This window comes from Thunnus albacares, chromosome 7 (genome assembly GCF_914725855.1).
Source record: "Thunnus albacares chromosome 7, fThuAlb1.1, whole genome shotgun sequence".
Taxonomy (NCBI): Eukaryota; Metazoa; Chordata; class Actinopteri; order Scombriformes; family Scombridae; genus Thunnus; species Thunnus albacares.
In genome coordinates, this window is record NC_058112.1 from 29,979,961 (window position 1) to 30,005,401 (window position 25,441).

Genomic DNA, 25,441 nt, shown 5'->3' on the forward strand with positions numbered 1-25,441 from the left:
ACACTTCGATGCCGCAGGTTCGACGTCCTTAATATTCAAAAGCCGTGTGTGTGTGTGTGTGTGTGTGTCCTCTGGTGCTCTTCAGCTGAATGCCTGTGATACACTATGTGGATATTGTCCATTAATGAGAGAGCAGAGTGAGCGGTCAGTGTAGTTTATTTACTCAGTAATAGCTCTTAATGCTTTAAATCAGTGAGTAGGAGGAATTACAGCTGCGAGAGGTTTTAATCTACTTCTCGAGGAAACCGACACTTACTCATCTTCCCCTCCAAGATGAATATTTAAACTACATTTTTCAGACTTCTCACAGAAACCATTTTTAACATTTATGATGAAAGCTTTTATCATTATGTTCCACACTCTGCTAAAACATCACTTTGAGACGTCAATCAATCTACTGCTGCCTCTGATTTTTTATTTCAAATCGTCCATATGATCAAATGTCTTCAGATGCTTCGAGAAATGTTTGTTGCAAGAATATTGTTGTATCAAGTATCATTTTTTTCATACTAGAGGAGTATTTTTAGTAACTTTTATTCTATAGTCTTATTCCAGTTTGTCCTTTCATGTTTTTTTCTATTCCCTCTTTCCAGATAGTGAGAAATGTTTCCAAATGGTTTCTGAAAATGAGTAAAACACCTCATCAGTTTGACTTCTTATGGGGAAAAAAAAGGATTTTAACACAGAGGATAATTGGGAACATACACCAGTTGTGTCTGATGCATATTAAAAACACTCAAATCTGTTGTTTTCTATGTAAGCCCACACACCAGCAGCATCTTGACACGTCATTACAGCTCGCCTGTCCTATTTTACAGCGCTGACGCCTGACAACTCTCCACATAAGCAAGTATTTCAGGATCAAGTGACACATTTGGCCAAAAAGACTTTTTCCCCAAACCCAATCATTCCAAAAGGAACAGCTGTAAAACAGTGAAAACAAAGACTACAGGATGCAACCAACGTTTGTTTTCTTAAGATGGACACTGTTTACAGCACATTAGTATCTCTGGTTGCTACACTTTATTTTAAGGGGTCAGTAATTTCCTGGGAAATTTCCCTAAAAGAAGAATTTGGTACCAATTTATCAAGGAAAAGAAAAAAAACATGGTCTGAAACAGTGTAGAGCTGTGATGATTAGTCAGAACAGAAAATGAATCTGCAACTGTTTTGATAATCAAATAATAGTTTTAGTCATTTTTAGAGTAAAATATTCCAAACATTTGCTGGTTTTAGCTTCTAAATTGTGATGTTTTCATGTTTTTCTTTGTCAAACATGATCAGATTTTCTTTGGGGTTTTGGACTGTTGACATGAAGACGTCACCTTTGACTCTTAAACGGTCGTTCGTCACTATTTTCTGACATTTTACACACAAAACGAACTGATTATTCAAGAAAATTATCTGTTAATTAACCAATAATGAAAATAATCATCAGTTGTAGCCCTGAAACAGCTATTTGAGTTTATTAGTTGGAGTTGTTGGTTTCTAGGAGTAATTTTCCTTGAAAGACTTGCTCCAATTAAACCCAATTAAATCTTCATGCATTATTCATTTTATTACTGGAGACCTTGTGCTCCGTATATGTTGAATTGTATGCTTACCTGTAAACAAATGTCCTATTTTTTGCATGTTCAGCGACCTGTTATTAAAGACTCTCTACGTTACTCTGGCAATTAACTGGAGTTAATGAACTGGATGTGAACCAAATAAACACTCACTCAATTTTCTCTATAATTAATGCCAATTACACAAACCTGCATATTTTACAGTTAGTTATCAGCTATATTCTAGTAAATTATAGGAAAATAAAGTGTTGCTTATTTGAACTGTGATGTATTATGGGGTTTTTTTTTTCCTATTTTGTCAGATTTTAGTTGTGTTGGAGCTGCAGATTGTTGATGATGATTAATGTGCATCGTCACCAGTGAAACAAATATGGCAGCATCTGATATCAAACAACAAAAACACTAAGAAGAAGAAGAAGAAGAAGAAGGTTAATACAAACTTCGAGGGTGCAGTATGTTTGGAATTTATGGCTGTGAGTAATAACCATCAACTATTATTTACACACTGTCTCTTAATCAAGTTCCTTCTGAGACAATAAACATGTGCCGGACGTTTCCTGGCTCGACGCCAAGACACGGTGACGGAGGGCAGACGGACGGGAAGGTCGATACGGACCACTGAGTCATTGCAATCGTGTACACAAACACGCAGACTCAGACACACACACACACACAAGGCTACAGACGCATCCCCTGCTCGCACCGTGAGACGTCTTCTTCAGGAGAAATAGAAAGACAACGAGAGAGACAGAGAGAGAGAACACAGGAGACGCAGGAAGGAGATAAAATGGATTGATGAAAGGAGGGGGGGGGGGTGGGTGGAGAGAGAGAGGAGGTGGAGCGAGATGGAGAGCCTGGCTGCTGCTCACCCTGATTTTCATGGTGCCAGACTATTGTTCAGGCTTTTCTTTTTTTTTTTTTTCCCTGACTCACTGAGACGAGAAATACTGTAGATAAAGCAATTCAGGGAACAGAGGCGGCAACAGAAGCAGCAGCAGACAGAGAGAGAAAGATTATTCTAATATCTGCAGGACTGTCTGCTGCTGTGACTCATCTATAATCATTAACAGCAGAGTCGGAGGAATCGTTTTTTTTTTTTGTTCTGATCCCACTTTTCAAAAATGATTATTTTCATCTTGGATATTTTTTTTCCACCTATTCAACATTTTGTGCCAATTTTTACAATCTACAACATTACATCATCACACAGATAATACAGACATCTTCATAGTGGATCAGTATCATGTACAGAGGCTCGTGAGATACCAATGTTGTTTTCTTATGATAGATTCTGCCATGTTGACGTGCAGCCAAAACTGGAAGGAAAATATCTGTATAAACACTAAAAGGTTGTATAAGCTCCTGTAATGAGTCTGTGGATGGATTATTATTACGTTTATTTAGTTTTGAAAGTGCAAAGAGAAAGGAAGCATGGGTAGAGAGACGGGTATGACATGCAACAAATCAGATCTTGTGGTTATGTAGAATGCATCTTAACCAGTAGGGCCTCATTGCAGGTGTTATTTAATTTTTCTTCCACTTATGATTCTGTCCCAGAAACAGACACGATTCTGTTCTTTCACATCAATCACATCAGCTCACAGGACCGTAGCCAGACGTCGACCGAACGGCGGTCCAGGTTTCCCCGGTTCCAGGACAGAGAGCGGATTGCTACAGCGGCGCGTAGTAAAGTGAGGAGAGTGGACATGGAACGGCCACCACATCATGGTCGGCTTGGCTTCCCGGATTACTCCAGACCGGTCGTTGAGACGCGCGCCGAGTTCGATCGATAGGCAGCTACACGTCTACCTGTAGCAATTTAAAACGTGAGGGTTCAGGTGCTGCTACACGAGGGGATGTGATGGTGACTGAGTGTTGCTTCAGGTATCGGTGAGACATAAAAATACAATCCAGGAAGGTCGGTTTCAGTAATAGATCCATGAGCTGCACAGCGGTTCGTAACACTCTGAGACAAGATCTGACAACATCTGGAAAGCTTTCATGGTGGATATTATTTGTTAGCGATGGTGATGGTGACGATTGTAAAACAGTAGTGAAACACCCGGTCAATTCTCTCTCCAGTCCTACCTTGTGTCCTCGTGCACCCTGACAGTCCCACACATTAGTGAAACTGCAGAATATGTGCTGCAAGATGCATATTTCACTTTTTTTTTTTTTTTTTTTTTGCAAGTACTAGAGAAGCAAACAACGTGCTATGTTATGTGATTCCTCTGGACTATAAATCTGTTCTGAGTGGGGTTTTGTGGGTCCAAGTGCATTTTGTTTATTTTTGTTTTAATGTTTTTAAATAAAAACAAATGTCTCTCCAGTCGGGCTACATGTGGATTTTGACTTAAGAAATATGGACCTCGAGGACAGATCTGCTCAAATGACCGCTGCTGCTGTAATTTAATCAGTGATCATTTATTATTTCTGATTTAGTTTAGATTCAGACTGGTTATTATTCAGTCAAAGTATCTATTCTGGAAAAACAATTTGGCTTGAATTTCCCTTCATGCAGTGCAGCTCAGCGGGTAGAGTCTGGTACAAAAATGCCCGCACTGCGAATGAATCCAAAAACATTTGTAAGGCACTTTCATCCACCAAATGCCATTTGCTATCACTGATGGCAGCTCTGATTCTGGGTTTTGGCTCGGTGCTGTTGAGTGAAGACAGATTCTGGTTGCCAGGTTTTGTACCTTTGAGGCGGATGGTGACGTACTGGCTCAGAGGCTTTCTGACCAGATCCCAGGGGGACAAAGGCAGCTCCTGACCGGGAAACCACTCAGTGTCTCCTGGAAGAAAACAGACACACAGAGACGCGTTAGGATAATAAAATCAAAATCACATAAACAGACTTGTACAAACAAAACACGCATGCTAACAGATACTATGAAATAGAAAAGGATGTAGAATAGTTTAATGCGCAGTATATTCATAAATTATATGCACCTTAATGTATAATTTATCTGCAGGCGTAAAGAATAAATACATAACCAGTTTATTTAACCATTTCAGTGACCAGCTGCTGCAGGAGCCTGAAACAAACGACTGTTTGCTTTTTTTTTTTTTTTGCAGTTTATGTTCATGTGACTAGAATAGAAGAGGACATAATAAAACTTATCTTTGGCTCATCCAGCAGGCAGTTCGGTAGCTTTATTTCTGTCGAGCTCACATCCATAAATAAATAAATAACAGAATGTACTTTTCTAAATGAAATGCTATAGAGATAAAACATTAATGCACAGAATATTCTCATTCTCCCCCCCCCCCCCCCTCTCTCTGTAGAGCAGAGTGAAGTTATAACCTTCTCTATGGGACTGATTCTCTCACAGGATCTAATCAGAGCAAATACACATCAGATTAGGACAAGATGATGCATTATAAGTAGTGTTGTAGGAATTAAACATTTAAATATATTTTCTGGGGAGTGAAGAAGGTCTGATGCCGACACTCCCGTGAATACTGAACCGGTATCAACAAGGTTTGAGAAAAACCATGAGATGTTTGCAAGTTATTCGCTTTAATAGAACAGCTGCACCTGAAGTCAAATTAAGATTCTGTATTATAATATAATGACTAAACTCTTCTAAACTCTTCTTCTACTAAATCATTAGGAAGAGACATGTTTTTCCTACCTCACTGTGGGAGCCAAGTTACGTTTATGTACGTTTAGTTTAGTAAATAAGTGGAAATTACATTTAAGTTATTGAATAAGTTAATTAATAGTGATTTATTAAAGTTCAGCTAATAATTATTTGATTTAATTGATGTTGATGATATTTTGTAAAGGCAACATTATTTAAGCTTTCTGTTAAAACAGTGAAGTAGGTTACTGTCACTTTAAGAGATATAGGTCCCTTTTGTTTTACCAGGGTGAACCTGTGGTGAGTCGAGGCTCTAATAAGGACCGAGCCACGCGGTTTTCTTACTGTACTATAGTTTGCTGATTAGGAGAACTTTGCTTTGAATACTCCTGTAAGAAGATACAACAAACTGTGGAATAAATACTTGTTTTATCATTTTTTAACATCGGAGTCCTGTGGAAGTTTTTCCTCCTCAAGCTAACGTACACGAGTTAGGCCGAGGCCCTCGTTGAGCTTCAACCAGCCGAACTCACCACGAGCTCTTGAACGCACCGACTACAGTTTTCAAAGCGATCTCTGCTTTTAACCACACTGCCAATGCAACATCAGCAGGGTTAAAATCTCTGTGAGTTGTGTTTAATATCACACTGATATCAATGGAAACAAGAGGCTGATGAAGGGAAATGCATTGATCACAGGTTGACACTTGTACAACTTTGTCGAATCCTTTGCAGCTTAGTTGAGTGACATCACTCCCAGCACAGGAAAAAACAACGGCTGAGCCAGTTCACAGAAGTCTTACAACAGCACTGTATGTGATAAAGCTGTATGTTCGTCTTCCGATGATGTTATATGATAATGTTATGTGCTGCCTGCTGCTTTTAGATTGACTATAGATAGAGAAGAAAGAATAAAACAACAACAGCAACAAAAAAAAAAAAACACATCACTTCCTGTGTTTATCTCTTATTTTGTAGTGACCTGCTCCCCAGTACAGCTCAGATCAGAACAGGCAGCTCTAACAGGGTCTAAACTTACAGCTATGAAGGACGTAGAGATGCAACCAATGATTATTTTCATTATCAATGAATCTGATGATCAGTAGTAGAAGTATCAGAAAACTGTGAAACATGCCCGTTACAGTTTCCTACAGTCCAGATGTTTCGTTTTGCCAAACAAACAATCTAAAACCCCAAATATCCAATTTACTATGATGTTCAGACAAAGAAAAACAGCAAATTCTCAAATCCGAGAAGCTAAAACCCTCAAATGTTTCATCATTTAAGTAAAAAAAACGCCAATCAATGATCCAAATAGTTCATTTTCTGTCGATCGTTTAGCAGCTCTAGAAGGATGTTACAGTTAAACAACACAAGTAAAATTTAAAATGTGATATTTTACAGTAAGAAAAAGTCATCATGTACTGTAGAACTTCAAGCTTTTCCAACATCGTTCCTCGTGTGACGGCTTTGTGGAAATAAAAAGGTAATTTGACGGTTGAACTAAGGGGGCAGATGATTCAGCTGGAAGCTCTGTGACAGATGACTCCAACTATCGGGTTTATTGGGGGGCAGCTCGACACTTCAGAGTACAGAACAACTTTCAGAAGTCGGGCTTTCATTCCCCTGTGCTGACATGAAGCTTTTATAGAAGTTCTCCATTATCTACTGCAAACTCACCAAACTGCTGCTGCGCTTTTGTTTTATCCCCGAGAGAAACTGTTAAGGAAAAAGTTTGAGGGTTTTTCTTACTAATGGGACATCTAACTTTATGAAAAATGAACTTTTAACTTCACATTGAAGTTCAATATTTAGGCTTCTTACTGGTTTTAACAAACAAAAACATCACATCATTCTGGCTCCTCTCCATTGGTTCCCTGTTGGTTTTAGAATTGATTTTAAGATTTTACTGATCACTTTTAAAGCACGTCTGGGTCTGAAGCTCCGAGCTACATAACAGTTATGTTGACCCCCGTACGAGCCTCAGACCCTCAGGTGGGGCCCTTCTAGCTGTTCCAAAGTCAAGGCTTAAATCTAAAGGTGCTTTTTCAATCAGGACCCCTCGACTTTAGAACGACCCGCCTGAGGAGATATGCAGAGCTGCAACTAACAAATATATTCATTAAACATTTATCTGCCGATGATCTTCTCGATTGATCTACTAATCGTTTTGTCCTTTGGTGACGTCTTCAAATGTCTTGTTTTGTTTGATCAACAGTCCAAAATATTCAGTTCACTATCATGTTTGACACAGAACAGCCTCATATCTCACATTTGAAAAGCTGCAACCAGCTAATATTTAGCATTTTTGCTTGAAAAATGACTAAAATAATTATTAGATTATCAAAATCGTTGTAGTTTATTTTCTGTCAATCTGTCCAATCGTTTCAGCTCTACCTGCATGTACTGTATAATCAATATGCTGCTGCTATCTTGGCCGGGACACTCCTATAAATAATAATAATAATATAATCTCAGTGAGGCACTTTCTATCAAAATTAATTTCCTGCTGGTCGGCTAATCGATTAACTGACTCATGGTTGCAGAACTAGTTGAAACGTGTGTGTAGGAGTAGTGTTAGTGACACACACACACACACACACACACACACACACACACACACACACACACACAGCCTGAGAGAAATGAGAAATATATGCAGACACGCTGAGAGGCAAATGAGACCCGCATGCAGACACAAAGCCAGACACCAAAGAGTGTCTGAACGTCTGCTGTCGGATCCCCGGTTGACACACAAGACGGACATTTTCTCTTAAATTGGCATCTTCCTCCCTTCCCTCCATCCCCCTCCCCATCTCATTCATTATGCATGCCTCCCTCCTCTGCTGGTGCTTTCTTTCATCCCCCCCCCCCCCCCACCCACCCACCACTCATACACACACACACACACACACACACACCTGCCTTATTCCTTGTGTGACAGTTAACGTGTGATACAGAGTTGTAGCGACAGACCAACAGGAGGCACCGAGGCAGACAGAAGGAGGGAATTATAATCCTCATTGTTTGAGGTAGAGGACATCGATTTCCTTTTCTATCAGTCTAACACACACACACACACACACAGTCTCTCACACACACACACGTAACTCTAACCCTAAACCAGCGTCCATCTGAAGAAAACACACACTGATGACATTTGATCAGCAGAAGAACAAAAACATAGAAGCAACATACACACACACACCACATGTTCCAACAGATTAGTTATTTAACAGTTTAGAAGAGTATCATATGTGTGTGTGTGTGTGTGTGTGTGTGTGTGTGTGTGTGTGTGTGTGTGTGTGGCTCAGTCTGACCATCAGCCAAACAAATATCTTCTCATCTGACGCTGCGTCTCGTGCCAGTGAAATCACAAATACATTACAACCGCTCTGTAATAATAACAGTAAAGACTCCGAGGTGCAGTTTGATGATCTGCATGTAGTGAAAAGTCTCAAAAACTGAGGAATTTAGTTCCCTCAGAGAAAAAAAAAGGTCTTATATGGGATTTTAAAAAGTCTTAAACTTAACTTACAATGGCAAACCTGTAGCAAACACTGTTGTTGCTGCTCATTGCTTTAATTAACTTAAATGTATTCATTATTTTGTAGTTGGTTAATCTCCATCAATTTTCTGCCATTTATCTTTGTCTCTATTATCATCAGTATTACTGTTCTACTTCTCTGTCATTCTTTTAACCAGTATGACTGTGAAAAAGTCTTAAAAAGTCTTACATTTAATTTTCTGGGCGTTTGATGAAGGTTATAATGTTCAGTTGAAACTGTATTAGAGACGCTTTGATTCAGCTTTATTGTCAATTCGGAGGCTGTAGTTTAGTTTATGGTGCTTTTGATTTGTACTGTGTTGTACTGAGAGGTTTTTCTAATGTTTTCCACAGTGCTTGAAGTGGAAAAAAATAAGCATCAGAGCTCCCTCTTATTCACATGTTGGCGCGTGTATCAGCCAGTATCAGCAAATCATTAAGTGTTACATTCTGAACTTCTACAGTGAAGAGAAGATACTCGGAGATATTGCTGATGTCTTATTGTGCTTTTGCTTTTATTGTGTCAGATTAATTGATGTATTTTACATACTGCTTTTTGTATCTGTGCTTCTGCTTCTGCATGTTCTAGTTAGTGTCTTAACAACGCAGCTCAATGCAGCTCTACTTTTCTATTAACATTAATATCTTCATGTATTTATTGTCTTGCATATCTTGTATCATGAGTCTCTGTGTTGCATGTTTTAAGGATGTCCTGAATTATGTTTTTTTATTAATATTATATATGTTCTTCTCATAAAAGACCTCAGTAACTTTGTCATTTCAATCTCATTTTCATATTCTGTTTTCAGGGTGACTCTGTAACATCTGTCCAGGGACTACAGATGAAAATTTACAGCAATGTTTATTAATGTGCACTGTCCCTGTCCTTGTTAAATAAACAAACAAACAAATACATGTTCACAACATACATTTATTTAATCAAGGGGACAATCATTTCAGCTGACTTCCCAGTGAAATCCCTGCATACTTTCTCTTCGCTCTACTTTTAGTGCGTCACACCAACGAAGGGGGGGGGTGGAAACATTATTATAAAGGTTAATGTAACATTACTTAGACTAGCCGCTGACAGAGAAAAGCAGGCAGGGCGAGAACAGGTGAGCGTCACGTAGTGCCCCCTGGGTAACGCGGTTTATTTAGGGCCGTTATGAATCACCTAGAGAACCTGATATTGCAGAGGGCAGAAAAAGAGTACCAGCAGCTTGTGAGAAGTGCCAGAAAAAGTCACCAAAAATGTAGAAATGTAGACTTCCAGCACTGATTGTCCACCTCATCGATATCAATGAGAGTAGAATAAATATTGAAAAGATTTCTCAGTATAAAGCAAACTAACACCCTCTAAAATGATGATAAAGTTAAAGTAGTACATTAACATACTGTTATCTGATATTATATGAACACAAAATCAACCAAATAAATCCTTTTCCTGTCAACATCAGCGCAGAAGTCAGCGTCATTCCTACATGACAGCCAAGATACACATTTATCACAACCAGCTGTGCACAAACACAGCTGGCCGAGAGCCGAGGACCTCCGATACGGCTACGACAGCAAAAAAAAAAACACAAAGCTTCTATAAACTGTAACTTCAGTCCATTAATTTTTCGGTTTACACTACAAGGACAGACGCTGTCAACGTAAAGCTGTAGTTAAACAGAAAGACAGATACAACGAGAGAGAGTGGACTCCTGCCAACGAGCTAAACCTCATCCTGCTCTTTATCACATTTAGGTGCGCTGGGGCCGCTGTAATTGAATAGGTACATGAAAAGGCTCAGAGTTAACTAGGAGCAGCAGCTTAAATATCAACTGATGGAAGACGTGGACTGTTAGAAAGCTACAGCTCTACAGCGCGAGGAAGAACGGAAATAAGGCAGGAAGGAAAGCATGAAGAAGAAAGCGGAGGCAAAAGTGAAAGAAATAATTATCAGGAAGGCAGGAAAGTGTGTAAGGAAGGGAGGAAAAAGATGTAAGGAAAAGGAGAAGGAGGAAAAATCATCTGAGGGAAAGGAGTTTAGGATGAAGGAGATGTACAAGAGAAGGAAACGTGTGAGTGACTGAAAGAAAGGACAAATGGGGAAATAAAATAAGGAGGCAGAGGGATTAAATCTCCTCACCGATGAGGATGGAGGCGATGCTGGCGGGGCCGAGGCCTAGCGGAGGACGCTGCGTCTCCTCTCTGGCCGTCTGAGCGTCTCCGCAGAGGACCTGGAGGTGGGAGGTGAGGGCGCGGCCGAGGGCGGCGCTCAGCTGAGACCAACACATCGACCGGTCGACCGACACTCGGCCGAGAACCAACTGGCTGCTGGTGACCCCCTTCCCCTCCTCCTCCAGGGCCTCCACGGGACACATGGACCCCGCTCCTCCTCCGGCTGGACACTGGAGACGCACCAGGACCCGGTACAAGTCTGGAGGAAAGAGCAGACAGAGAGGGGAGGGAAGAAGAACGATTAAAGGAGGGGGGAGATACAGAAAAAGATTAAATATAAAAAATTGTTGGTACAGTCATTTCTTGATGTTTGGCAAATATTGCTGTAGTTTGGAGCAAATTAATGCATTTTTTTCATTGATCAGTAAAGGTTAAGCATGTGAAAATCATTTATCGCCAGAATAAAGACCACATCTTAAATGTCATCAGTATATAACGTACTATATTCTGTTAAAATCTTCAAAAACTAAGCTTTCATTTTAAATAGTCGCTCATAATCTAATATTATCACACATCAACTTCCAATGAAAAGTCATATCATGTTGTTTTACAGAATTATTTCAATTGTTTTACAGAAAAAAAAATCTAATTAAGGATTCCATGCAAATAAATGATATATGCATCCTATATATACACCTACTAAAAAGCCCCTCCATAATGTTTTACTCATGTTAAGTTCTTAAAATGCATTCATGCATGTATGAATACGTGCATGCATGCAGTATTTTTGCACTTGTTATATATTATTATATTCAGTTGTATGAGAGTGTGCATGTTATCTTGTATTGAGAGGAAGTGAGAAGCTGAGTAGCTGTTGTCCAATAACTTCAAAAAGGTCGTCTCCATGTCCAGTAACCACCCTTCTTGCCTACTTCTTACTACTTGTCAACTGCCTTTAATGAATATGAATGAATATAAAGTTGTAGATTGGCTGGTTAATCACTATGACCGGGGGTTTACAGTCATGGCCTGGACCACTGAAGATGTGTAAACCATCTCTATATTGTCTCAAAGTATCTCAAATCAATTTAGCCAAAATCAGATCAGACAATAACTGTAGGAAAAGTAGTAAACAGTAAATATCTAAACATCTTATAGTGGATGTGTTCAAAAGGCTTGTCCGGTGCTTCACTAAACATCTCCTAAAGTTCAGAGTAGAAATAAAACAGTATGGATGATTGACACTTCCGACTGAGTTACAACCTCACAGTAAAATATTCCAGCTGATTTATGTCGGGGCCCAAAATGTGATCTGAGTGAGTGGACATCAATCTTTACAACCTGTCTAATCGCCTGAGCGCTGAGTTCACATGATGTCATCTGGTTCTCAATCTTACCGCCGATGTGTAAAATTATAATCAGAACCAATCAGAATGATAGCAAGTACAGAGCGAGAACTAATTAGTTAAAAGAAAACACGTAATTCCTCTGTAAGGCACTCAGACAGACACACTCACACAGGAGGCCACTCACGGAGGTTTTCAAGTAGATCTTTGCAGTCATCGGTCGCCACGTCATGAATGGTGCGATTACACTTATCCCTCCTCTCAATGTCCTGTTCACTGTGGCTGCACAGCACCTCCAGACACTCCTACACACACACACACACACACACACAGATCACAATCATAAAAACAAAATGAGGACAACACTAAAGAGATTATTTTGTTCATAAAGTCAGATTAGTCGCTCGGTATGTCTGAGAAGCGTCTGTATATACTTAAAGGTTGTGCACTGCAACCGCAGACGACATTATTTCTGAAACAGAAGCTCTTGTGTGTTGTGAACGCACGCATCAATGAGTGATCTTCATTTATATTCAAGTCAGACACTCCAGTCTAGTCTAGTCTACTGTCTCCTGCTTTCGTTTTACGCTGAGCTGCAACGATCCCAGCCAGCAAGGTCAGTCGTCCCATTAGCCGGCGACTGTGGAGACCGATGGCGGGGCTGGACATTAGTGGAAGATGTAGTGGATAAAGTATGAGTGTGTGAGTGTAGGTAGAGACAGTCTGGTGTACAAAAACACACAGAATAGTGTAAACATTTAAACATTGTGGGATAAACTGCAGAATAGCAGCAGATGAAACAGAAGGTTGATTTAATGTGGAATTATTGAGATTAAAGCTGCTCAACTGTTGCTTGGTGACTAAAAACAAGCTGACAGACACTCAGCCTTGATAAATGATCAACTTATGAAGGTGTTATCAATAACATGTTAGCTTATAATTACCTAATTATATATCCAGCAGCTAGAGAGTGACATTAGCATTCGTTTGGAGTCGTGTTTGTGTCCATCTGATGAATAAAAGTCCAGTATTCACTCTCCTTTTAGTTCTGGTTATTAAAAAATACTGACTAATAGGACGGGAAGACATAGGACTCCATACACACCTTGAGGCCGAGGGCAGCAGCCATGTGTGCAGCCGTCCAGCCGTCACTGTTGCCCTGGTTCAGCAGGGCAGCAGGCAGCGCCAGGGTGCCGGGAGGGTCAAGGGTCACAGTGAGGTCACCCTGAGTTGGGTGGCAAAGTAGGAGACGTAGCGTGTCCACGTGTCCTGAGCGCACCGCCGCGTGGAGAGCCGTGCAGCCGTCCTGCAAGACAGATGAAAATGTGAGTGAACTCAGCGTCACTAACGACACCAGTCTCTGATTCAAATGACAGAATCCATTAGTGGTGTTTTACATTCTAACGAAGGTGTTACTGGTTTAATTCTTGAATCTTTTGCATTTATCACGTTTGTGCAAAGTAGAATTAATGTGATTTTGCTTTGAGAATGTAATACAATCACCAGGCAGATTGATACTGGGGCTGCAACTAATCTATATTTTCATTATCACTTAGTCAGTTATTTTCTTGACTAATCATTTATTCTTTTAAATGTCTATAATGGTGAAAAATGTGCATCACAATTTACCAGAGCAAATACTGACATATTTAAACGTCTTGTTTGTTCAACCAACAGTCCAAAACCCCCAAAGATTCAATTTATAATCATAAAAGACAAAGAAAACCAGCAAATATTCACATTTTAGAAGCTAGAACCAGTGAACTTCTGCCTCATGTGTCACCAAAAGACTAATCAATTATTAAAGTAGTTGATTAATCTTCTGCTGATCGACTAATTGATGAATTGACTAACTCTTAAGTTAACATAGTAGTACATGTAGTACATGTTTTCAGTTTCTACAGATTTTCACTGAAAATGACCCAAAATGATTAAATGGAGCAAACCAGTTTAAATTGATTTCCCGCCATATTTAATGTTGAAAAGAAAAACTGGAACGTAATTTATGTCATTTTTAAAAATTTTCATCCAGATTTTTATATTTCTACTTAATTTTTTTTCAACAGTTTGCAACACAACAAAAAAACAACAACTTTGAAATGAATGCGTCCTGACTGTACTGCACTCTCTTAACCTGGTTTAAAAGTCCTTCTCCGTATTAAATCATTACATTTGACCCGACTCGCAGGCCAACATTTGCTAAAAATACGCCTGAGCTGAAGAGGTCGGATATGCTATAGAGACTCTGGCAGCTCTCTGGCTCAGCAGGGAAGCCAAGCTAAATGTAGAACAAAGCAGGTAACTAAATATAGGCTCTCATCGCATGCTGCCACGGCAACTAACAAACCCCTATGGTTTCCATGGAGACCCAGGAAGCCCATTCATCAATGAGCTTGCACCAATCAAGACGACCAGACCCCCTGAGAATAGTGAAATTCTTTCGGTGCAGCGGGCTGAGTGTGAAACTATGAGACGTGTTAGTAATGAGTAACAAAACGTGTCACATGAGGAGGAACATCAGAGCGAACAAGACGACGGTTCTGTTCGTTTTTTATGGTTGTTGCTTAAAAAAGGAAGTAAATTCCAAAAAGAAAAATGTGTGTTTCAGAGTAAAAGAATCAAAAACAGGGAATGTTTAGAGCAAGTAGCAGTGATGTCATCTGAGGACAAGAAGCTGCTGTGTCCCAATTTCAAGAAGTCAATCTGTGATTTACACTGAATGTATTACTGATTATTAATTGGTATAGTTTTTAATTAGTGTGTAAATTTGAAATCTACTGGAAGTGTACGTATCAACAGTCTGTCCTGCCTTTGCGACCATCTGAAAATTATCTTAAATGTGAGCAAACACAACGAAAAATTCAAGTTCAAACTTCTGAGAGGCGAGTCCTGTTGTGTTATGTCTGATGTTTAAAATACAGAACACGTACAGTATGGACAATAGCCGGTACGGCGAATCAGACGTACCGTCGTGGTGCGGGAGCGATCTGCTCCGGCGCTCAGCAGGACCTGAACACAGTCCAGTCTTCCTGCTTCGCTGGCCAGAAAGAGGGAAGTCTGTCCCCCCGCCGCCGCCGCGTCCACGGCAGCTCCCGCAGCCAGCAACACCTCCACGCAGCTAAAGGAAGGAGGGCGACAACGTTAGCGACACAGGGGTACAAATACACATATACAAACACATACACAAAACCATATACACACGAAGGGTAGGTGTAATACACCCTTTCAATCACTGCTGTTTTCTATTTTGTGGTTGATTTTTATTTTATTTTATTGAACTCAAACACTGAAATTTGGATATATACACACATTTGTGTTTTTTAATTGTCTTTACAATTTCCAGTGGAGCTTACTTTCTATATTTACAGTCACACACACTGGATAAAACATTTTAATGACCAAAAAATTGCAAAAAATGTCTATTTTCTTATGTAAAAAACACAAATAAGAGCCGACATTTACATTATTCTTAAATATTGATATTTGTTTTGGCCACATATATCCATTACAGCCACTTTTGATATGACACATAATATGTTTTATACATAACATACACCTGTGCCCAACATGCAGAGAAATAAGGTAGACACACGCACACACTGAAGTTGTGAGTGTGAACGCCACCTGTTCAGAGACAGAGGAAGACATCGATCAGCTCTCCGCTAGTAGTGAGAGAGCAGATCATCTGAGGAAATCTGATCCAGTCTGCTACCACGACCACTGAAAAACCAGTTAACCCCATAGAATCAACTCTCAATGTGTGTGTGTGTGTGTGTGTGTGTGTGTGTGTGCGTGTGTATATATATATATATATATATCAGCGTGCCTTTTGGATATCCCCATACTATTTATAACACTGTGATCAGATATTACAACACTGCACATTCCCCAGCTGGTCCAGGGCATCGTGTTATTGGCAGGCGCAGACACACACTGTAGATGACAGAGCCTCTCTGGCTTGTAGGCTTCAGATTCATCCCGCCTATACATCAGGATCAATACGAGCGACCAGAACTGACAGCGCTCTATACGTAGAGTAGGGGCAGATGTTTCCCTTAATAATTAATACTCTGAGCTCTGGTGATGTTTCAGGAGGCGAAACAATCGATCAGCAGAAATGGAAGTCGAGCTGCAGACATGACCGGCAGCTGCCCAGTTTAAGTCCTGATCCGGGGTTTATTTTAACCGTGGGAAATCACCTCATACAGCTTCCCGAGTGATGCGGAGCGAGTCTCGACCTGACAGCCTACGCTGTACACCACAAAGCCACCACAGTTGAAACTGGTGTGGTGACGGTAGCGAGCAGACACGCTGGCAGCGCCGTTGGCATCTAAACCTGGAGCGGTTACTGGCATGGGTCTTGTGGTCGTATTTCACACGTGGGACATTCCAGCTGTGCTCGTCTCACAGCGGAATATGTGTGATGAGTCATCAATTTACAAAAAAACACACAAAATACTGCAGTGATTATGGACCACAATGACACACAAAAGAGGGTCAAGGCAAGTATTTGACTTTGACTCAGCAGGGTTTTTACGCAACATGTGGAATGAATTGAAGTCATCGCTGTGGCCTTGTGAGGACTTAAAACCTCAGCGACAAAACAAAGTCCCCACAAGGTTAACCATTTGTTTCAGGGTTAAGACTTTGTTTTGGTCAAGGCTAGGGCTGCAAATAATGATTATTTTCATTATTGATTGATCATAATTCATCATAATTCATAATTTTCTGGAGCTCAAAGTCATCAGATTTTTGACTGTTGGTCAGTCAAAACAAAACACAATCAATTTATTATAATATAAGACAAAGAGAAGCAGTAAATTCTCACATTTAAGAACCTGGAGCCATTAAACATTTGGCATTTTTTGCTTAAAAAATAACTTATTAATGATTAATAGATTATCAGAATAGTTGCTGATAATTTTTTTGTCGTTTGACTAATCGTTGCAGACAAAAATCATGATAATCGATTCATCTCTCGAGTCAGTTACCAAAGAAAAACTCTTAGTTTCAGCCTCTCAGAATACCAGGATGTGCTGCGGAGTTACAGTACAGGAGGAGGATCCGTACGCGCTCACCTGCAGTGGCCGCGGGCGGCAGCAAAGTGTAAAGATGTGAATCCATTTTCATCCGAAACATCAACAGGCGAACCGGAAGACAGCAGCAGCTTCACACACTCTGATAGAGAGAATAACAGAGAACAAAAGAAAGAGACATTATAATGTATTCTATCGCTGTTCACTATGAAACATACCGTGAAAAACAGTAGATATAGGGGGACAGATTTAACGACACAGTAAGTATAGTCTACAGCATCATAAAAACGACCAAAGAATCTAAAAGTAAATGACACTGGCAACCGTTTGTTCTTGTTGCTATGGATACTGCAGTGTACAGTGTATACTGGTGTAGGAAGAAAAATCCTCCAGAATCTATGTTAGCAATTTTATGGAGGAGCTTTTTTTATGAATGACTGCATATACTGCCAGTAACAAATCCTATTTTGAGTTGTTTCAGTGTTATAAAGCCTCCGTTCCACAAGCTGCAGCCAGACAATCTATTTTCTCATGTCTTTCATCACTTCTCCTGAAAATATTAAACATGGTACTGCCTTCTTCTGTCCATATTCTGAATATCTACTTCTGAACTAGATGGCATAAATTCAGCACATCAGCAAGGCAAAGGACAGTCACTTTGTTAGCTTTCAAAGGCTGCGTATCCCATGAGTCTGAGCCACAGAGGCGTGATCAAAGCCCCATTAGAGTTGAAGTTATGAATCTTAACCAAGTGGCCTTTTATCTTTGTTAAAATGACAAGTTGTTGAGATTATAAACCCCGGTATAATTGTACAGTACGCATTTATTTAATAACATGGACAGACACCCAGGAAATGTTCCAGCTTTTTTTTTTTTTTTAGAAAAACCCTTTCTGAGAAAATGACAGCTAATTAAACCGAAACTGGAGGAGGACGTCAGCTCTCTATAGCGCATCAGAAGAAGCACTTGTACAAATATAGGCGACACGAGGTACTACAATATACGGGTTGACCAAAAAAAACAAAACACTACAGCCAGTCTCAGTAATAATAGCCTGGCATTCTCTTTACTGAGGTAAATGTGTTAGTCTGTCATTATGGGAAGGTTTGTGGTATTTCATGTTTTCACATTGTAGACTCAACCATCTGTGTGTGTGTGTGTGGTTTAAACGTATAAACATACCGTATGTCTGTTGGCTTTAAAATGTTTCACTTGTATACAGAGAAAGTGAAGGAAGGGCGGTGAAACGAGGCAGGGAAAACTCTTGGGGGAAAAGCAAAGCACAACAAATCTGTGTGTGTGTGTTTGTGCACATGTGTGTCCTCTCTGTGTGTTGGCCCACCTATAAGGCGACAGTACAGCTGTCCTTCAGCTGCATTAGACGTGTTCACAGATCAATGCTCCTCGACTGACCGAGTGTTACTAAACATCTTAGCAGGGAGGCACAACTTGATAGACCTGCAGTGTGTGTGTGTATGTGTGTGTGTGAGAGAGACAGGGGTCCGCATGCATTAATTATTGTGTGTGTGTGATTGTATGCACGGCACTGTCAGTGTGTGTAATTTTCCGTGCGTGTCGGCTAAATGAGCACGTAGACGACGTCCGTGCTGAGGTTAGAGCCCCGACATGACAGTCCATCTCCGTCTAATGGCAGCAAACATAATGGGATCAGCCGCAGCTCACGCAATTACGAGCTTTACAGCAGCACATGTGTAAGTGTTTATCAGCACCGGGTCTTTTGTCTTCTCGCTGCATCTTCATTTAGTGTCATGTCAGCCCCGGGAACGCTATCGGATTGTTGACATCGCAACACAGATTAATACAATCTTCCAGCAGATTTTCTGACATGGCTGTAAACAAGTTAATCTTATGATGCGTGTTGAACTCTTTTAGCTTTATAAAAAATACAAACTTAACTTACATTACTCTATTTCTGTCACCACAAAAATATAAATGATCAAAACAACACATAACATTTTCAGTGAAGTATGAAAGACAGCTGAGACTTTCCTGTCTGTGATTATTAATGTCAATGTTTCTAAATGATCATGGCTACTTGTATGTGAAAAGGGGGTCGCTCTTAGTGATGAACCCACAGTTTCCTTCAATTCTTTGGAGCGTCATGGCGTCTATCAGCTTATTGTTTTGGTTTTCCCGCCTACGACTTTGTTCCGGTTCACTCTCAGCACTCTCATCAGTGTCATTATCAGTCACATCAGGCAGCCGATTTCAGCTAAATAGATGTCTAATATAGTCTGTCTTTCATTGTGTATGACAGTGACACATGAGCACAGGTGTTGTTTAGGTGGTAAATAAAAATCAAATGTATTCTACAATGATCCCTCATATAGAGTCGACTGTCCTTATTCAGCGGATGGAAGATAATTCAAGCTTTAATCAGTGTTGGTAGTTACTTTGTTCCTTTGCTTGTAACATCTCCGTCAGTCAGTGCTGATATAATCTCCATCACTTGAAGCAGATGTGAGTTGTGTGTTTAATCTGTTTCCTTTTTTTTTTCCTGTCAATCAAACCAGATAAACCAACCACTCACTTCTCATGCATATGAGTTAGATGCTTAGAGGAAGTTGGCCTGATTTTGTTCTTAACTAAATGATATGCAGCGAGTTAAAGCTGCGTGATGGAGCAAATCTTTTATTCAACAAAATGACCACAAAATGAGCATTAGCGTTTCCTATTTCTCTTCGCTGCAGGCCAACAAAAGCACACAATAAATATTTCATTTAGTTCAAGTGACAATCCCGGACCATGTCTCTGCAGAGATTATTAAAAAAAAAGCAGGTGGCAGAAGAATCTGTGGTTAGAAACTGTCTTCAAACTGAAATATACATGTGTCTTCTGAAGGTTTCTACTGCAAGGCATCAAACCCCCGGATTGAGTTTCTATAGAACAGGGCAGCAAATAAACGACTTAAACAGAAAAGCCTCCTTTGTAGTGACGTATAGCGTCGTCCAGGCCATTGAGTGCAGTCTTATCTGCATTCAAACCTGGATCAAAACATTCTTTCTACTCTATATCTAATACAAAATCAACTGAGCAGGCTCTTCTTCACTATGCTCTGCTATATATTAATGCACTAGTCACACCTGAAAGAAAGAATCGTCCTTTAGGGTCTTATTCAAAGACACACCGATGATGGTTGACAGAAGAAAAAAAACATTAAAGCAGGTATGTCTGCAGTAGTTCATTCAAACTCTAGTTTGTTTTGTGCAAGTGAGAGAAATAAAACTGAATCTCATGTGGCACAAGACTTCTAAGACTGTAGGGTTGTGAGAGTACAATCAACCAACCAGGAAAGACACCTGAAGGTTTGATGCATGAAGGAGACGGATGTTGATATAAGTTTTTAACTCTTGACTATTTAAGGAAACAGATCACGTGGAAGTTATTTGGATCAGCGATGCAGAAAAACAGAACTTGTTATTTGATAACTAAGAAGCTCAAGCTTGGCAAAAGCAAACGAGCGTAAACTACAGTTTATGTTCTGTCTCATTGAATGCAGATTAAACGTGTTTGTGTTTTCTATTTACATTATAAAAGGGAACATACTGGAAGTGTCCTTGGGGAAAGACACTGGTGGGCGTTGGTGTGTTTATGTGTGTATGTATACATAGATCTTATTCATGTATTTATAGATTAACTCTATCATGGTGTCTCATGACCTCGTAAGGAATGCGTCATAAATTTCATTCAGCCATACTCACAGAACAATCAATCCTCTTTGAAACCTTTGTTTATATTTTGGTGTATCACCTTCGGTTTATCAATCAATGATAATCAATACAAGCCTCTGGGGGTTCCTTGAACACTACTCTTTTACATCAATCAACCAATCAACTACTGACTAATACCACAGATAGGATTCCCATTCCCATTCATCTATGAAATAAAATGAATGGATACACATGGTCATAAAATTACAGACGTTATTTAACCATTTTGAGAAATATGGTCACAAAGATATTAATATTAATTTATGCTGTTTAATTTCTGATTTGCTGGCAGGTGACTGTTAAAATCTGACTCAGGACACCTCAGACAAAGACTTGGTCCTGAGTTTAATCACTGCTCTATATCAGTGCACAAAGGATATTAAATTGTGAGTAATCATAGCCCAATATTGTCCCTTGATGCTGCATTACCAGATAAAAACTCTAATAAAAATAACTATAAACAAAACGTATGATGGTTTGAACACAACCTACCTAGTGGCCACTCTGTGGTGTCCTGATATAGAGAACAGGGAAGTCGGTGAAGGACATGCCATTTAGCTTTGCATCGTGGCATTTTTTGTCCCCGCCTTGTCCATTATTTTCATGTATCAGGACACCTACGAGTATATTATCACTGCTGAATCTGTAGCCAGGAGTCATAAGGAGCTCATGAGTCCAGCAAGTACAACCAAGGCTGAGAGTGTCAGTAAATTGTTTTAATTATCTGTTACCAACATGAACATCTAAAGCCACTACTGTATGTCAGGATCCAAGTTTACTATGTTTTAATCTATTTTTTTTTGTTGGCCTGAAGGAAGTCAAATTTATTTATACCGAGTCTAAAAAATAACCAAACTATGAATGTCATGCCAAAAATCCCAGAGAAAACACGACATGACCTCTATGGTAGCAACCTTCTGTCCTTATTAAGGCAATGAGATGGCAGTAATGGCTTTTCCTTTATAACTTTATCATGACAAATACCAGCAGTAACTTAAATGTTACCAACCCGCCAGTATTGATAAAAAAAATGTCAATTACCTGAGTGTCCGTTCTGAGCAGCAGCAAACAAGGCAGAGGTTTGGTTGTGGTTGTGGTAGAGGTGGTGGTCTTGGTCAAGATGGTTGGGCTTGTTCTCCATGGCGGTGGTAGAGGTGATGTTGGTGGTAGAGGTGGTGTTGGTGGACATGGAGGTGGTGGTGGTGGTGGTGGTGGTGGTGGTGGTAGTGGTGGTGATGTTGGTGGTGGTCGGGTCTGGTTGGTTAAGCAGCATTGACAATAAAGTGACATTTCCCTGGGAAGCAGCTTGGAGGAGCAGGGGGCGCCCGCCGTCCAGGGCAGCAGGCCCACCGCCACTTAGAGAGGAGACTACGGAGGGACACCAGCCTGCAGGGGGGGAAGGAGGAGCAGGAGCGGCACAGGTTAAACTAGGAGGAGGAAGATCAGGAGGAAAGGAATGCTACTAGAAATGCTGAGCAAGGGAAAGCAAGGATGTGAGGAAGCAGGCCAGTTGGAAGGGAGGAAGAGTATACCTGAGTTCCACATATACAATAAATTAGCACAGTTTCTCGGTGTGAGCAGCAATCTGGAGTAAGGTAGTTAAACATTTCCAAGGTAGAAATAGTAGCACCACAGCTTGGAATAAACACTCATGTTGTGCAGCAAATCAATGTTCAAACCCACAGAACTTTAATTCTAGTACGGATCCCAAAGTTTCTAAAGATGTCAGATATTAGGCACAATTTTGGGGGAATGTGTATAAAATGATGCACAAGACCTCATTGTAAAGAATACTGTGTAAACATCATAAATATAATATACAGTACAAGTCAAAAGTTTGGACACAGCTACTCATTCAAGGGTTTTTCTTTGTTTTTACTATGTTCTACATTGTGGAACAATACTGAAGACATCACAACTATGAAATAACATATAACCAATGGAATCATGTAGTAAACAAAAAAGTGTTAAACATTAATAAAAAATATTTGCCTGATTGACTTCAATGTTGTTCTACAATGTAGAAAATAGTAAAAAAAAAAAAAACTTGTATCCAAACTTTTTACTGCTACTGTAGCTTTAATGAAAAGTTGGAACAGGATGATACAAGATAGTGTGGATTATCATTTTTAACAAGCTTAAAGCTACTTGAGATGAAACAAAAGGGGGAAAACTTGGAACATTGTCTGGCTAATCTCACAAGCGAAAGTTAAACTAACCGTAAAGTCCAGATACCTGTCACCGAACCCACACTTTGATGTAAAATTGACAGAGTTGCTTCTTATATATATGTATGAGTTAACATTATACGCCTTTAAACAGGAAACTCAGCGAACTGAACATCAAAGAAAGCGTGCCTGGAATCGCTAACTGCTCTGTAGGTGCATTTTTTTTTCAGTTAGTCACCAAAGCACCAAAGAAATTAAATATTAAACCTCTAAAAAAAAAAAAAAAAAAAAAAAGGAGCAACTCAGGTAGTTCTTATTGCTCTACCCTGAAGCTATTCTTGGCTAAAGCCCATGTGGTGGTTAATTATTTATTAAAAAAAAATCAGTAGGCTTATAGGAGGCTTATGGGAAAAACAGGTAAACAGGTTAAGTGACATACCGAGGCTTTGTTTCAGCTTACGTTGGAACTCAGCCATGAAATCTGTGGTTTTAAGGCTTCACTCCTGTTTAACCTTCTTATTTAACCTCTTAAAAGTCCTGAGTGTCCTTTAAATTGTTTAGTTTCCTTCCATGTAGAAAAAATAACCTTTTCCACACTGTATCATAGTATCATATATATTCTGTATATGCTTTTTTATTGTAAATAAATGCTTTGAACTAAAAAGGCAAACCAATAATGCTTCGTTTTTATGGTTGACTATTAAACACAAATATTCCGGGTATCTTGTTCATCATTTTGTACACATTTTCCTGAAATTTAGCCTGGCATGTTTGGTATCTTTGGGCTCACCACTTGAATTTTAAATAAATCTATGTTTGAATAACGCTTCGCCGCAGGAACACAAGCTTGAATCACCACCCGGGGGGGGGGTTTGAGTTTAAGAGGTTAATGGAAATTTTCTCACACAGAACTCACAGGAGGGTTCAGAAATTCAAGTGGCATCTATGAAATGTTCCACAGAAAATTAACTTTCTATCACGCTGGGAAGTTTGCTTTCAGTGAATCAGAATAAGGACTGAATTTAAAGAGAGAGCATCCCAAACATTAGCAAGATGCTCACTGTCTTACTGTGTTTCATAATAACAGTATTTTTGATATTTTAGATCAGAAATCGTTAATGTCCATCATTGACATAACAACATGCAGACTGTTTTCCCTGCCCTGGAAAAATACACCTTAAATCCAAAGCTTTTCCAGGGGTTTCTCAGACTGCAGGAACGCTGTAATAAAATATCTGTAATTTAATCAACATGTGAGGCGTTCTGCAGCCTTGACAAGAGAGTCCATCATCTAATCAGATTAACGGCTAGATGACAGATAGCGTTCATGTTTCAGCAGCATCGATCACCCGCAATATTCACACAACAGTCTAACATAAACATTACAACATTACATACACACATTATTATTTTATATGCAATTAGAAAGCAAAATCTTGAATGAGCACAACAAACAAACAGATGAAGCAGAAAAAAAAAGACCTAAATACTAAAACCTGATCAAGTCTGAGTCATGCTAAACACTATAGATGCTACTTTTTTAAACATGTGGCTGTTTCTGGACTGAGCGAGTTAAAAAAAAAAAATGAGTTTGAAAAAGGGCAGAATGAAGAACTTCAGTGCAGAAACGTGTCTCGCAGACTGAGGAGAGATTTACAAAAGAGAGAACAAAAACAGTGCAGTGGAAAAATCTCAAGGACGTAGATAAGAGTAGCTGTTATGGCTGCACCTTCTGTCTGAGTGGGTGGAGGTAGAGAATAGGTAACAAAAAAAAATATATATATAAAAAGGCAACAAAAACATATCTGGCAGCTGACAGGTGAGTTTTTGTGGCTTGAAATTGTGATGAGGAGGAGCAGAATTTCCCCCAAACTACTGCGCAGCTTTATCAGGTTCTTAAGGGGAGATGCTGCAATTAAATGCAATCTCTAAAAAGGTTGGCAACATTGACAGACACCATTTTTTAACTTAAGATCAGTGTGTTGTGGAAAAGATATTATTTTAGTCATACAGAGACTTGCGAGTGACCTTTAAAATGCCAAAATAACACTTGGAAAGCAGCATTCCTCGCAGATGTCTGTTTTTATTGATGGCCATATCAGCAGATGTGAGACTTCTTCTTCTTTCTTTAAAAAACGTGGTATAACTGTCAAGTACTTTTTGTTTTGTTTTGTTTTTATGCCACATTCTTATCAACTTGTTTTCTCTGTCATTTTAAATCTAAAAAAAAAAAACAAAGATGCAAACGTGATTGGTCAGATTTCACAGCAAAGGTATAATAAAGGATAATTAT

At 39.6% G+C, this 25,441-nt stretch overlaps 1 protein-coding gene across 1 annotated transcript in view; it reads right to left on the reverse strand.

The window, feature by feature from the left end:
- Positions 1-25,441, reverse strand: part of cttnbp2 (cortactin binding protein 2) — a 100,857-nt gene that overhangs the window by 14,118 nt on the left and 61,298 nt on the right. The window contains exons 5-11 of the mRNA XM_044356085.1: positions 22,022-22,366; positions 17,292-17,391; positions 15,181-15,331; positions 13,319-13,519; positions 12,401-12,518; positions 10,836-11,126; positions 4,268-4,363 (exon numbers count right to left, since the gene is read on the reverse strand). Of these exons, the coding sequence (XP_044212020.1) occupies positions 4,268-4,363; positions 10,836-11,126; positions 12,401-12,518; positions 13,319-13,519; positions 15,181-15,331; positions 17,292-17,391; positions 22,022-22,366 (1,302 nt within the window). The remainder of the gene's footprint in view (positions 1-4,267; positions 4,364-10,835; positions 11,127-12,400; positions 12,519-13,318; positions 13,520-15,180; positions 15,332-17,291; positions 17,392-22,021; positions 22,367-25,441) is intronic.